The sequence below is a fragment of the Haliaeetus leucocephalus genome, unplaced genomic scaffold (genome assembly GCF_000737465.1).
Source record: "Haliaeetus leucocephalus isolate CR32 unplaced genomic scaffold, Haliaeetus_leucocephalus-4.0 Scaffold254, whole genome shotgun sequence".
Taxonomy (NCBI): Eukaryota; Metazoa; Chordata; class Aves; order Accipitriformes; family Accipitridae; genus Haliaeetus; species Haliaeetus leucocephalus.
The window spans coordinates 300,185-314,140 of NW_010972690.1; the positions used below are offsets into that span (position 1 = coordinate 300,185).

General features: G+C 36.5%; 1 protein-coding gene across 1 annotated transcript in view; it reads right to left on the reverse strand.

Moving 5' to 3' along the window:
• Positions 1-13,956, reverse strand: part of CNTLN (centlein, centrosomal protein) — a 197,384-nt gene that overhangs the window by 141,337 nt on the left and 42,091 nt on the right. Inside the window, exons 4-6 of the mRNA XM_010568763.1 lie at positions 10,883-11,017; positions 10,115-10,294; positions 1,361-1,494 (exon numbers count right to left, since the gene is read on the reverse strand). Coding sequence (XP_010567065.1) covers positions 1,361-1,494; positions 10,115-10,294; positions 10,883-11,017 — 449 coding nt within the window. The remainder of the gene's footprint in view (positions 1-1,360; positions 1,495-10,114; positions 10,295-10,882; positions 11,018-13,956) is intronic.

The following is a 13,956-nucleotide window of genomic DNA, read 5'->3' on the forward strand; positions in this document are numbered from 1 at the left end:
TCATGTTCAAAAAAGTGCTTATTTTAATTACATATTTAAACGAGATGTCTGTGACAAATTCAAAGAGGTTGTTTTGCAGTGAATATGAAAGAATACATTTTGAGAAATTTTAAGTTCAATGTTTAGGCCAACTCAGTCTGCAATATCCTGAACTGTAACCAACAAGCAGTAACTTTGCAAACCTTGATCACCTGACTTTAAAAATGTCTTCTTTGCTGTCCCTTGTCCTCTCACACATATATGTATTTCTGATAACAATTTCAGAAGATAAGAAAGCCTATTAGTCCATTGATGAATTTCACAAATTCCAGTGATTGCCTCTTTCAATGCAATTTCTCATTAAACTTGCCTATTTTTATTGACTTTTGAAAATGCAACAGTTATACCTTTTAAATACAAAAATAACAAGCCATCATTTTTCCTGTAAAGATTTCAACAAATACTAGGATGACAATTTAGGTCAGAGTCATCAAAAATCATATTTCTAGTTTTTTCCCCCAAAAGACTTAGATACTGACTCCCTACAGTAAGATTACTTCTGCTTGAAAAGCAAAGAGGAGTATCCATACCAGTGATTTCTGCATCCCAACTGCGGCTCTTCAGGCATAGCCACAGTTTGAGGGAATACTGAAGGGAACATTATTTGTCTAACACAGGAGTGATAAACACTGTGTACGCCTCTGAAACCAAAATGTGAAAAATGGACAGTTTTCTGACAATCCACTTAAAGTTACCAATTGTCTTCTGCCATTCCCTTCATTGTGAGGAATTCAGTAGTCTAGTCAATTCTCATAATTCATTCCATCCTTCATTTCTTTTCCAGGACTTAAATAATGCAGCGCTAATCTTACAGATTCAGTATAAAGAAATGGTGTGAGACCTAAGATAAAGCTTAAATCACTGCACTTTAAACCTTTAGCACAGGCTTATGCAGACTTCTGCTGACTCCTCAGATTTGACTCTAATTAAAAAATTAAAGTTAGGCTTAAAGCTTTTCCAAGTTTAGGGCATTTAGCCTCTCCAACTAAATGTTTATATATCACTAATCATATTGGTATTTTGTTACTTTCAGTGCAGATTGGTAGTTCTGTGACCCAATCCTAATTACAGAGTGCAATTTTTAAAGTCTATCCCTACTCAAAAACCAATAAAAATATACTAAGTGTCAAAATACATCAGACAGTCTACATAAACTGTTATGTACTGGTAGACTTCCAAAAGCTTTACAGATTGCGGAACAGAATGGTATGAAACACACTGCTGCACAAAAATACTGCTAATGCAAGACACTGCTTTGTAAGTGGAATAGCCTTTTTGAGAAGACTGATACTTAAAGGTAATGAAATCATGAAATACTTACTTAGCTTTAATCACATCAGAATCCTTTTGGGAGAGTTCTTCCTGTTTCACAGCTACCTGAGATGACAAGTTACTGCATATACTGCGCAACTCTTTCATTTGTTCTCTTGCCTCTGTTAAATCAGCTTCCAAATTCTGCAAAGAATATAGAAAAAGTTATATAAGAAAGTTAAAATCTACTATGCAAGTTACCTACTTATATAGACATATAGATGTCCACATACGTTCATGCATATACTTACTGTGGTCTAAGCAAATATATATAGGTATATGTGCATGTAAGAAAAATGTGAAATACCAGGAAAAAGATGTGCATTTCAAATTTTAGGTGGCCACCTATTCTTTACTCTAGGAAGTTTTTCTTAATTCATTTGTTGCATGTGGAAGAAGAACCCTGAATCAAATCTTTGCAAAGCAATAGTACCCTATTTAACTACTGAACTGATTAGACCTTGTTTTCTCTGAAGAAATCAAACAGAAGAAACTCATTCCTAACAATAAGCAGCTATATATTCATTAAGTTATCCAAAAAATGCACAATATTGCACACATGAACTAAAAATCATGGATACAGATTCATTTTTGAAACTGCTTTTTAAATCTGCTCTGATTTTGAACTTCTAATTCAGTGCAAGGAATAGTTTCTTCAGGAAAAGAAATAGCGTACAAGAAAACTTCCAGAAATGCTCATTGAAAAAAATGTAAACACGCAATAGTTTTCCTTTTACAGTAAGCCTTATTATAGAAGTTAGTCAGCAAAGTGTGAAAGTATATCTGGGAAAAAGAGCAGCAAGGCAGCTTATTCAAGCAAGACTTTGATCTCTACATAGTGACCTTACTAGAGTTCTCTGGAGGTTTTAGCAGCTTAGAAGAGTACTTCAGTCCTTAAGAAGCTTCGTAGGACTATTTGCCCAGAGTGTTTTGAGGCAAGAATGGGAATAGAAATATCACAGTAATATCCAAGGCAGAGTTTCAGAAGGTGGCAATGGCCTTAGACCTGCTTTGGTATTACACTACTCACAGACACAATCACTTGTTCTCAGTAAGTCAAATATTCCAGGATTCATCAATAATTTAAAATAAATACCTCCTAGTAGGATAGCATCCCTAATCTACTTCCAACAGTGTATTAGTATATCTTCTATTTTCATAGAGACTTAAAGAAATACACATTTTCCCTTTAAGCAAAGATGCCTCAAATACTGAAGGTACCAAAAAAATTTTATAACTGAAAAGCTAATAAATAATTGCCTCTAAAATAGCATAAAAGTGTCTTGTACATATTTGGGTGTATCAGAAGTGTACTGTAATCAGATTCTTTGAATTCGGACAAGAATTATCATGTCCTGTTAATAACAGTAACATTAATGTGAGGAAATAGATTCATGAGTGAATGAGGTAGGAAAAGTATTTGTTTCATGATAAATTTCAGGCTATATACCTGGTGTACCTGACAAATGAAGTCATCATTCAATCTCAATGGATAGGTAGCAAAAATTACTTTTTGTCAGATAACAAAAGGTTTCAGAATGATAGCAGACAGTTCATTCTATCAACATATGAAAATGTTGAAGTACTTATAACTTGCAGCCAAAAAATCTTAGGGTTTCTCCTTGTTATTTTTTTTCCACAGCAGATAGAAGTTATTGTGTATGTGAACAAAAATTATAATAGTTCACATTTTCTGTGAATAAATCCTATTTGCCTATCTTTCACAACACACTATAGAGTTGCACAGGTTTTTCATGGTAGAGATTTAAAAAAATCTGATCTTACCAGTGCTTAAGTTCCCATCATCCATTGCAGGGTAAATACAATACAAAAAATAGGTAACAAATTAGTCATAAATACAACTTTAGAAGTTATACAATGGCAGAATTTAAAACCAGAAAAAAAGTATCTTTGAGTACTTCGCCCCATTTGTGACATACGGGAGTTCAAATTTTGATTTCAACTAACAAATTAATCAGTTCAACCTTGTGAACTTATTTTGAAACCTTGACTTTTTTTGGAAGCATTACTGAAAGGGCAAAACATGAAAATAGAGGTAAGGAGGAACTGGTCATACAAATAGCTTATATACTGAAATATCATATATTGAGGCATTTTGTACATACTGAGCTTTTGTATCAAATTCAGAAATCTAAGATTATGAAATAACCTATAATTTTTTACACTCAATTTCTAGTATCTCCATTTTTTTTTAATAATGTTGAATTTATTATATTGCCTTCTAGCTGATAGAGTAGCTGAGAAGGTAGTTTCATTGCGTAAACATGCAGACTGAAAATTTGCTAAATACAAATTCTCCTAAGCCTGATATTGAAATTAAAGCTAATTTCAATTGTACATATAGACTGTTTAGAATTCAATCTTTTAAAGCATATTAAAGCAAAGTAGGTGCTATTTAAAACACAGTAAGTCAAAACATCTAATAATTCAATCATATGATGAAGAAAATGCCTTAGAGAAAAATACAAGACACAGTAAAAGATGTGATACTTCTTTATAACAGTACTGAAAGCAAAGTACAGAAATAAGTCTCGTCATTATTTCTAGCCATGAAAAGTGGTGATCCTAACTAAAATGAAATGAAGATAAATAGCAGAATAATAATTTAAGGTAAAACATTACAGGAATATTTTGATCACTTCAAGCCCAAGAACTACAAACTCAGAAAAATCAGAGAAAAGGTGAATTTAAAAGAACTTCAAACATGAAAAGCATAACACATAGACAAGGCATGAGGCAGCATAGTTGTGCATAGATTATGAACTCACTGTCCATAATTAACTGAATTAACACTTAGGTTTCATTATTTGTACCTTCAAATCCTTAGAAAGCCACTTTCAAATACAGTAGCTTTGTTTTCATGTTTTTTCTTGTCATGTATTATGACAGAAGTGAGAGTATTTTTTCAAGGTCCAATCTCAATAAAATCCTCATTTTTCAGTGGAACTAAAATTTCAGGCTCCTCTTGACAGAGATGGCTGTTTCTCAGAGTGCTTAATTTTAAAATAAGACACTTCTCCCTGTTTCTTTAAAAGCTCCCACCTTCAGATTTCAAGAACTTTAACAAGTAATTTGCTAACTAGAAAAACAAAACAGTAAGCAATTTCACTATCTTTTAGATCACACCTCCACTTAATATCCACCAGTGTGACATTTTTTGTGTCTACATACAAAGTCTTTTGTGACAGACTAAGTTTGGGAAAATATAGATTCTTCTTATTCTTAAACAATAATTTAAGTAAGCTCCACCGAAAGAACAACAAAATAACTCAAATGCCTATTTAATTCTTAAATATGGAGACACATCCATGCATAAAGTGGCTGATTGACAGCTTTTCCACTCGTGCACTTTCAGGAGATACAGAAAGCTGATCTAAACCCTGGAAAGCACAGAAGAGTAATTCTCAAGAACTACTTTAAGGCAGAAAGCAAAGCCCTATGTTAATTTTTTGTACACTGTACATTATTTATATGAAGGTATACAAAGGAAAGACAAACAATAAAACACTATTGCCACCTTTTTAGCCACCTTATCAGGTCTCTTCCTGTTAATCTGTCTCACTGGGATTTCAACTAATATGAAAAATCTTTAAAGACATATTCGTTAAGTGGACAAACTAGCCACAGAATCTTTTTCCTCTCAGTTTGAAAAAGCTGAATTTTATACACCAATTCAGCTTACAGTAGAACTGGAAACAACCAGTGTTTGAAAGTGACAAGTGACACTTTTCTGCATAGAAGATGGTTTAAAGACTAGGGGAAAAAAAAATAAAACAAAAAAAACAAGGGGGGCTTGTAACACTTAGTTCAGTCTCTGAACAGAGGGCCACTTTTCCAAAAGAAAAATCTGTTATTTAGGCCTAGCAATTTTATCATCTAATGCATATTTTAAAAACAATGTTGAGGTAGCTCACATTGATAAGGTTTCATTTTATTCTTCCACAGATATAGGAGACTAACATAAATACGGTCTGCATACAACATCATCTACAATATTGTTAAATATAGTGTTTATTACTGAAAAATGTGTACAAAAAGAGATGCTGGTTCAATTCCCAAACTCAAGGCTGAGAGGCAGAACTGACTTTCAGAAGGGGATATAATTTCTGAATTCAAATGGTTTTTAATCTATAACCATTTTTACAATCACTTGGAAAAAACAATACAACTCCATTATTGAATTTGCTTATAGATTACTTCTTGAAAGCATTTCAGAGACATGTTATATCGGGGTGTATATATTAGAACATTATCTGGAGCCCAATATTGTATAGTGTGATAATTGTCATACCTGGCCACTGTGGATAAGAAAATTATTATTCTTTATTGTTTATAAGCATCCTTTTAAGAGCCAATCTGGCATCCAATATTGATTCTTGAGTGCAGAGTAATAGAAATGGGGAACATCAGGAACAGAGTGAGAAATTAATTCAAACTGTATCTTAAATTTTCAAGCAAATATTTACAGGAATTTGCGTGTTTTTATAAATCATTTTTTTACAAAATACTGATAAAAAACAATGAAGCAACATATTACTACTTCCTAGAGGTCAAACATTTCCCTCTTGCAGGTAGTATTTTTCATATGCTTCTCAATCCTTGGAATAGTCTTGTGAGATCATCAACTTCACCTAACTCTGTCCTCTAGCAAAGGTGTATGGTCACTTGTCTAACATCACAGAAGGGAAAGGGGAAAAAAAGGGGTGGGGGGCAGGGGGGCAAGAAAGGCAGAAGCTGGGTCATCAGACCCATGGACACATGCAGGTGGGCGGCAACCTACTGAGGTCTCCAGTCACAGACCCTGCCTAAAGCAGGTTAAGCCAGGGGGTCTGACAGGACTGCTCAGGGCTTCACAAAGTCAGGGGTTGAAATCTCCTAACGATGGAGATGGCCCAGCCTCCCTGGGCTCCAGCCCCACTCCTGAGCTGTCCTCCTTGGGAAAAGGTTTCACTTCATCTCCAGCCTCAGCTTTTCCTGTTTCAGCTTGTACTGCCTTTTACCCTTCTGCCACACAGAGCTGTGAAGAGCCTGGCTGTGTCTCCTCCACCCCCCTCTTGCTGGTGCTGGAGATGCTGTTGGATGGCCACAGCCCCAGAGCCATCCCTCCTCTTGGCTGAACCAGCCTGTCCCCACAGCCTCTCCTCACAAGGCAAGGTCTCCAGGCCCATTGTCTCACCGTCAGCCAGCTTACTGATATCTTTCTTGTACTACACCCAAAAATGGGTGCAGGACCTAGAGTACTGAGCAGAGGGGGTCGATTTCTCCCCTGGCTCTTGTGGCTCTTGGGGCCATGCCCCGCTCCTGCCTCTCTAGGTGCTGCTGGCCCTCATTGCTGTCTTGGTGCACAAGGCTGGCCCTGATGCAGCTTGCTGCCTGCCAGTGCCCAGGGCTGTCCCCCAGAGCTGATCCCTGGCCTCTCTATGGCTGCAGGGCTCTGCCTCTCAGGGAAAGACTCATCATTTGTCCTGGTTAAGGCTCCTGTTGGCCTGTTTCTGTCAAGGTCCCCCTGGATGGCAGCAGAGCCCTCAAGCACATTCACTTCCCCACAGTTTGGTGTCATCTGCAAATTTGACGAGCATGCTCACTGTCCCCTCTTCCAGGTCACTGATAAAGATTTTAAACAAGACAGGCCCAGGACAGATCTTGCAGTACACCACTTTTTACCAGCCTACAGACAGAGTACAACGCATTAACCACAGCTCTCTGAACCCAAACATCCAAATAGTTCCTTTAAACCTGTTGTTGTCCACCTATCCAGCTGTAACATCTGAACTTGGGCACAAGAACACAGCAAGACATTGTCAAAAATCTTGCTTAAGGTCAGTCACATCCAAGCTTCCCTCTTGTCCACAGACACAATCATTTTGTCACAAAAGACAATCAGGTTGCCCAGGTTGCCATCCTTGATAAATCCATGATTGTTTCTAGTCACCTTCTCAACTATGTGCCCAGAAATTACTTCCAAGACAACTCTCTTTGTGATTTTCCCAGGGACTGAAGTGAGGCCAACCAACCTTTTTTCTTGGATTATGCTTCTCATCAGGGACCTCCCCTGAACTCTACTGCCTTTGAAAGATGGCAGGCAGAAGCCTGACAGTGACATCAGGCAACTCTCTCAGCACCCTTGGATGCAGTTCAGCTCATCCAATGGATGTGTACTAGTCAAGTTCTCTCAGGTACTTCCCAGTTCATCCACTCTTAGTAGTTCTCCTTGAAGTCTGCCTCTAGGCACAAATGCTTGGGGGAATCTTGTTGGCGAAGACTAAGGTAAAGACAACATTCAGTTCCTCTGCTGTATCTATTACCTGCTGTCACTAACTCATCCTTCCCTTTCAGCAACACGCCCCCATTTTCCTTATTCAGCCTTTTACTACTAAAGTAGTGCAAAAAAACTCTTGTTATACCTGTCATCACTTGCAAATCTCAACTGCAGGTAGGTAACCACCACCCTTGAGTGCCCACACAATGTTTCTGAACTCCTTTGTTCAGAACAGCTTTCACTGTTTCTACTTCCTGAATACTGCATTCCACCCCCACCTTACACTGGAGTTTGGCAATTAATTCTGTTTAGCCAAGCTGGTCTCCTGATACATCCACTTGTTTTCCTGAGTATCAGCGTGGACCATACTTGGGCTTAGAGGAAGCTGTCTTTAAAGATTTGATAATTTTCCTGAGCTCTTTTACCCTTCAGTGCTGCTTCTCATGGGATTCCACTTGCTGGTTCCCTCAACAAGCTGAAGACTCTGCTCCTTAATTCCAGGTCAGTACTGTGCTACTCTCCTTCCTTCATCTTCTCAGGATCTTGGTCTTCACAATCTCATGATCACTATAGCCAAGGCTGCCATTATTATTTCCTTAATCAGTACTTCCCTGTTTGTGAACAGCAGATCCAGCTGTGTGTCATTCCTGGTTGCCTCAGGGAATACCCATCTCAAGAAATTACCGCTGACACGCTCTAGACACGCTCTGTCACCTCAACCTGCTTGTGACCCCACTCTGAAACACCGACACTACTTATTCCCATCCCTGGAATCACATGGTTGTGACACGCCTTTCTCTCTTTGTAGAAGTCAGTTATATGGAACTTAGTGACTGGGCCTGAAAGTAGCTCACGGTCACAAGAGCATTCCAGACGCCTTTGGAAGGCCTTGAACAGAAGGAACAGGAAGACAAGAAAAAGAAAGATCCCAATTAGAAAAGCACAGGTGCGCATTCCACGATAAAGGGAACTTGGCACAAACAACCTCAATTCGGCAGTTTATCTTGACCAATTAGACTGAGACAAGTTTCGCATGTTTTAGTTAATATAGCCAATTATGTCCTATGTTTATGCGCGTGTACAGAGTTAGTATAACCAACTATATCTTATGTTTATACGCGTGTACAGTGTCGATATAACCAATCACATTTTATGCTTGTGCGCGTGGACACTAAATGCTTGCATGCAGCAGCCAATCAAAGCTTCTTAGGAACTTAGAGAATTGTATAAGAATGATGAGCTAGGCTCAATAAACTGGCGACTTTGATCATCATATTGGTGTCCTGTCGTCCGTCCCTGCGTGGAATTTTGCAACGTCTCTTCAGCGTGCCTTATCAGCCAGGAAGACAGATACACAAAAAATTATTCTGACTGTTTTCATTGAGGGTGTAGGTAACAATGATTTTCAATAATTTATCAAATATTACAAGCACTACATTTCACAACTTGAAAACTATTAAATCTGTTTAGTACACACTGGATTTTCTCCCCCAAGTATCAACAAATCATTCATTGTCCTGGGAATCCTATAATACTTTCATCGTAACCACTCCAAAGGCCTCAATTTGCAAGAACTTTAATTCCCATGTTAACAGAACTGAATGAAGTTCTTTACAAAGGGTTTCCATCAGCACAATAATCAGAAGTGTCATCAAAACCGTGAATTGCTAGTGGAGAAAAAAGATGTTTCTGGGCAAGATGTTCATTAGATAGTTACTACACTGAATATACCACAGTGTCATATACTTTGATAGTGTAAACGAGCACAGTGTTGTGAGTGTTCGTTAACCATGTAAATAAAAAGAATTCGTTAACTAGGCAGGTGTATAAGCAGCCATCAAACACTTCGGTACCATGTTTGTGGCTTATTTCTTAAAGGAATTTAAAAAGAACTTGCCAATTTTCACCAGCAAACCAGACAAAGTATCACTTAAATAAAAGATACAATATTCTGTACCATGTATTCAATTATTTCCTTTTTCATTTTATCATAAACAGTGAAAATAACTTCTTAATATATTATATGTAATAATAAGGCCTCTCACAGAATAGAGCCCTCTGGAGGCTAGAACACAATTTATTCAAAACTGCAGTTAAAGTTTTAAAGTTTTCTTCCAAAACAACAAATATCAAGTCTACTGCAACCAAATTATAGGTAAGTAAATTACACATTGAGAAAAAAAAATGTGAATGATAACACTTTTAAGCTTTTATTATTTCACACATATATTTTACGTTAAAATACAGTATATTTTATTTTTTAATGATTACATTTTAAGATGACTATTTGAAGTCAGATTCCTGCTTTGCAACATCAATTTTTAAAAAGCTGTGGGTCTTAAGTGAAGGAATATAAATGAATGCAAGTCCCCACTGGTAGATTTGAATATATATAACTTGTTATTTAAAGAAAATAACTTGTAGTGAAAACGTCTGGAGAAGTTAATTCTGAAATAACATCCAGCAAACCATTCCACTTCATACCTTTATTCTGACATCATTGCCAGATTTTTCTGTTTTCCATTGTGCCTCCTGCTTCCTCAGTTTCTCCAGGTCATTTAGCAGGTCAGCACAGCATGTATTTAATCCGTTATTTTCCTCCTCCAGGTTTTTTATAACCAGTCTGTTTTGCTCTTCCTTCTTCTGTGCACACTCCTCAGTGTCCTGTAGAACAGTACCACAAGGGCCGATAAACAAAAAAAGTGAGAACTAATCAGCAAATATAAACTGTGCAGTTTTACCCTCACAGCAGCTTCTTCTATATTTGATGGCCAAGGTCACCTGTGTACTTTTATTGGCCTCTTTCATGCAGGTGGAAGGGTCATATTTTTCAGCTGGATGACAGCTTTGATGAGTACACATTTGCAAAGAGCCCATTAATTGATCAAGCTGCCTTTGATGCTGTCCCCAGCTATTTTTGAGACCCACACAGACATATCCTCCCAGACCTCGGCTTTATCAATTAATAATGCCAGTCCCATCAGAATCTAATTACAAGAAGCCACATCTTCACACTCCTACTTTCTTTGCTCCATTTCCATCATTAACTATTTATCTGAAAGTTATAAAGCTTGGATTCCTGGCTTTAAAGCATCTTCCTCGGAGTTGGTATGTAAGAAAATGGTAAAGTATAGCAAGGCCTAAGGCAATTTTTTCTCCAAGCTTGTCACTTTCTGTGCCACAAAGGCTGACATTGCTTAAAGAACTACTTCAAAGCTACAGTCTTATGCAACTATGTACAAGTTAATATACCTTAAGTTCTTGGCTTTTATCTTTAAATTTCTGGTTCAAGTTACTGAATTCATTCTTCAAACGGGCATTTTCCTCATCCACAGCAATTTTTCTCTGTATTAAGTTGTTTATCTCCTGCTGCTGTCCTGTGAGAGTCTATTTAAAAAAAAATAAAAATCTTGTAATAGACAAAAAGCAATTGTAAAAGAACATGCATGTACTGGATTTTAGACCTGTGCATTTTAGATCTATGAAATGTTAACAATCTGGTATAAGTAGTTTTATAGCATTATTTTAATTTCACTAGTACTTTAATCATAGTCAAAACTGAATGACTATATAACTAGTAACATAAATGGGGAACTGAATATCTTGCTGCTCCTAAAGAAGAGCCCATAAATGCAGAACTGAATGGAAATTATTCAGTCAAGCTTAGACGAAGGCAATCATTTGCAGAAGTTATATTTGTGCTTATGGATTAAGATACATTTAGAATACTGTTTCACTTGCACCTTTAGCTTGCTAAAAATCAAGCCAAAAAGTAGAGTTCAAAATTCTCCAGAATTCATGAAGATAATAACTATTAAGTGAGGCAACCGAAAAGATTACGATACAAAATAGTTGTAAAAAGGGAATTAAGTCTAACTGAATTTGCAGCTCAAGAAAAACAATACAACTCCGTTCAACAGCTTAGTGTACCCACACAAAGTAAAATCTCACTGACATCAAAAAAACAACTTCAACTCTCCATGTTAGATCTTGCATTCTATTCTTATGACATTCATATTAAACCACCCTCACTCTTAAATGCATATTAGAACTCCACTTTTGTCTTCAGGAGTCTGTTTTAATTCCATGTACTGTTTTGTCCTTTCCCTTACTAAATCAAAATGGCATTCACCTAAAACATTTTCCTAGCAGTAACAGTGTAATTGTAGTAAGAAACAGCTGAAACTTATCTCAGGACAAAAATGCAACTGCTTTGACTTTAATATACAAGCTAAATGAAATGTGTTCAGAAACAAAAAATTATCAACAAAAGGATATACCTCTAGATTATTCCACAATACTCCTGATAACATAAGTAAAGATTTGCAAACTCCAAATGGTTAAATATGGTTCACATCTATGTCACACATGAAAAAGAACGAAAATGTGCTGAGAAAAAAACATGTGAAACAATACATTTGAAGTCATATTCATACATATTCAACAACCATTGATTGTAAAGTTACATGTAACAATTAGGGCAAAAAAAGTAACTGTCACCACTAAATTCAAAGTAACTCACTCACAAGAAGAAACACAGGTATTACAGGTTGCAGCCCTGCATACAAAGCAAACTGTGGAGGGGTAGGCAGGCCTTACTCCACGCATTGGAACAGTGTCAGTGTGTTGGCATCCAGAGCACCCACACTGTACAAGGAAGCGGTTCACAAAGCAATAACCACAGAAGGATGGGGCAATTTTGAGAGTCTGAGTAGCAGTTTGAGTACTAGCTTCTCCTCAAGATATGCAAGCTCTTCTCCCTACTCCACACAAACAATTACTGAGTACAAAGTAAATCTTCTCTGCCCTTCCTGCTGCACTTTGTTGTAACATTTGACAGCTAGCTTAACAGCTGATGAACTTTTTCAGTATTACCAGAGTTAAATCATACAAAAAGCATTAATTTCATATATTTGATTTTAAGACTAATGTTGGCAGAAATAATTTCTTCTTGTATTATTATTTAAGCCACTAGTGAGCTAATGTGACAGTAAGGCATGTGAAAAATATACTTGAAGATGTACAGTGAAATTAATCTATGTATTTAGCAAATGTCTTAGTCATTAAAAATATAGATGACTTTATTTATTGGTGTAGATTGTATCTTTCCCTCCTTGTTTGTTTCATTTTTCTACTTATTAACAGACACATTTGTTGTAACTTTTTCCAAATTACTTTGAATATCTGCCTCTCTTCTGTAGACTTCACTATTTCTACACATTACATTTCCACCTTCCTTGCAAATATTTTTGTTGTTCTATTTTTTCTCCTACTACCATCTCCAAATCTTTTCTATACATTGTTCCTCCATACTTAGTAAATTTATTTTATCCCTCTCACCATTACTTCCATCCACACACTGTTACAAATATGGTAACATTTCCCACAAAATAAACAAAACCCCCTACCGCACTACATAGCGGAAAATATGTCCAAGCAAGAACACACCCTGCAACCAGTTCAGCACATGAGAAAGGTAATGTAATCCAGCTAACCTGTGTAGCAAATATTAAACAACCATGAACTGATGTTTAGTAAATAGTGTAGCGAAGCATGAAGGATTTTTTTTCCCATGCTAAAAATTTCACCGTATCAAGAAAAAAAAATAACTATCTTTGTTGTACTTCATACTCAATGGCAGCCACAGTAGAATTCAAAGAATATACAAAATTATGTACTTTCCAACAATGGTCTTTAAAAACATTGAAAGGAAAGTGAATGTGAATTGGAAAGAATGGAAAAATGAGAACAAGAATTGAGAGGAATGTGAAAGAAAATACAGAAACCTCATATTCTCGTATCTTGGATTTTTGCCTCAGATGTCATTAATTCCAAGCAGACAAAAAAAAATCCCCAAACCACACAGAACTGGCTTGTATTTAAAACAGCATTTAATTTGTAGTTTAATCTCAAACCTAACGCATACTTGTTTATTTTTTATAATAAAACTAACTCCCCTACAGAGACTCATTCTACAGCACTGGCACTTTGAACAGACTCAGTCAAAGTTTGCCTAAGATTATAGATTCATAATCATTCTTCCATGTCCTCTAAAGAAAAACTAAACCTGAATTTCAAATTCAAAAATTTATATGAAATTTTTCTCAGAGATATAACCCAGTGCATAAACCTTCTCAGCCTAGTTTGTTATCAGCAGACATTAAGGAAGGGATAATAAAATTAAGGAACTTTCTCTTAACTAAGGTCTCCCCTCTTTCATATTTTGAACCTATCAGACACCAGGCTCTATTTTCACGATTCAAAAAGCAAAGTATTTGCTCTTCAGATATATCATTACAGTTACAGAAACAAGTTGTTGCTGGCAG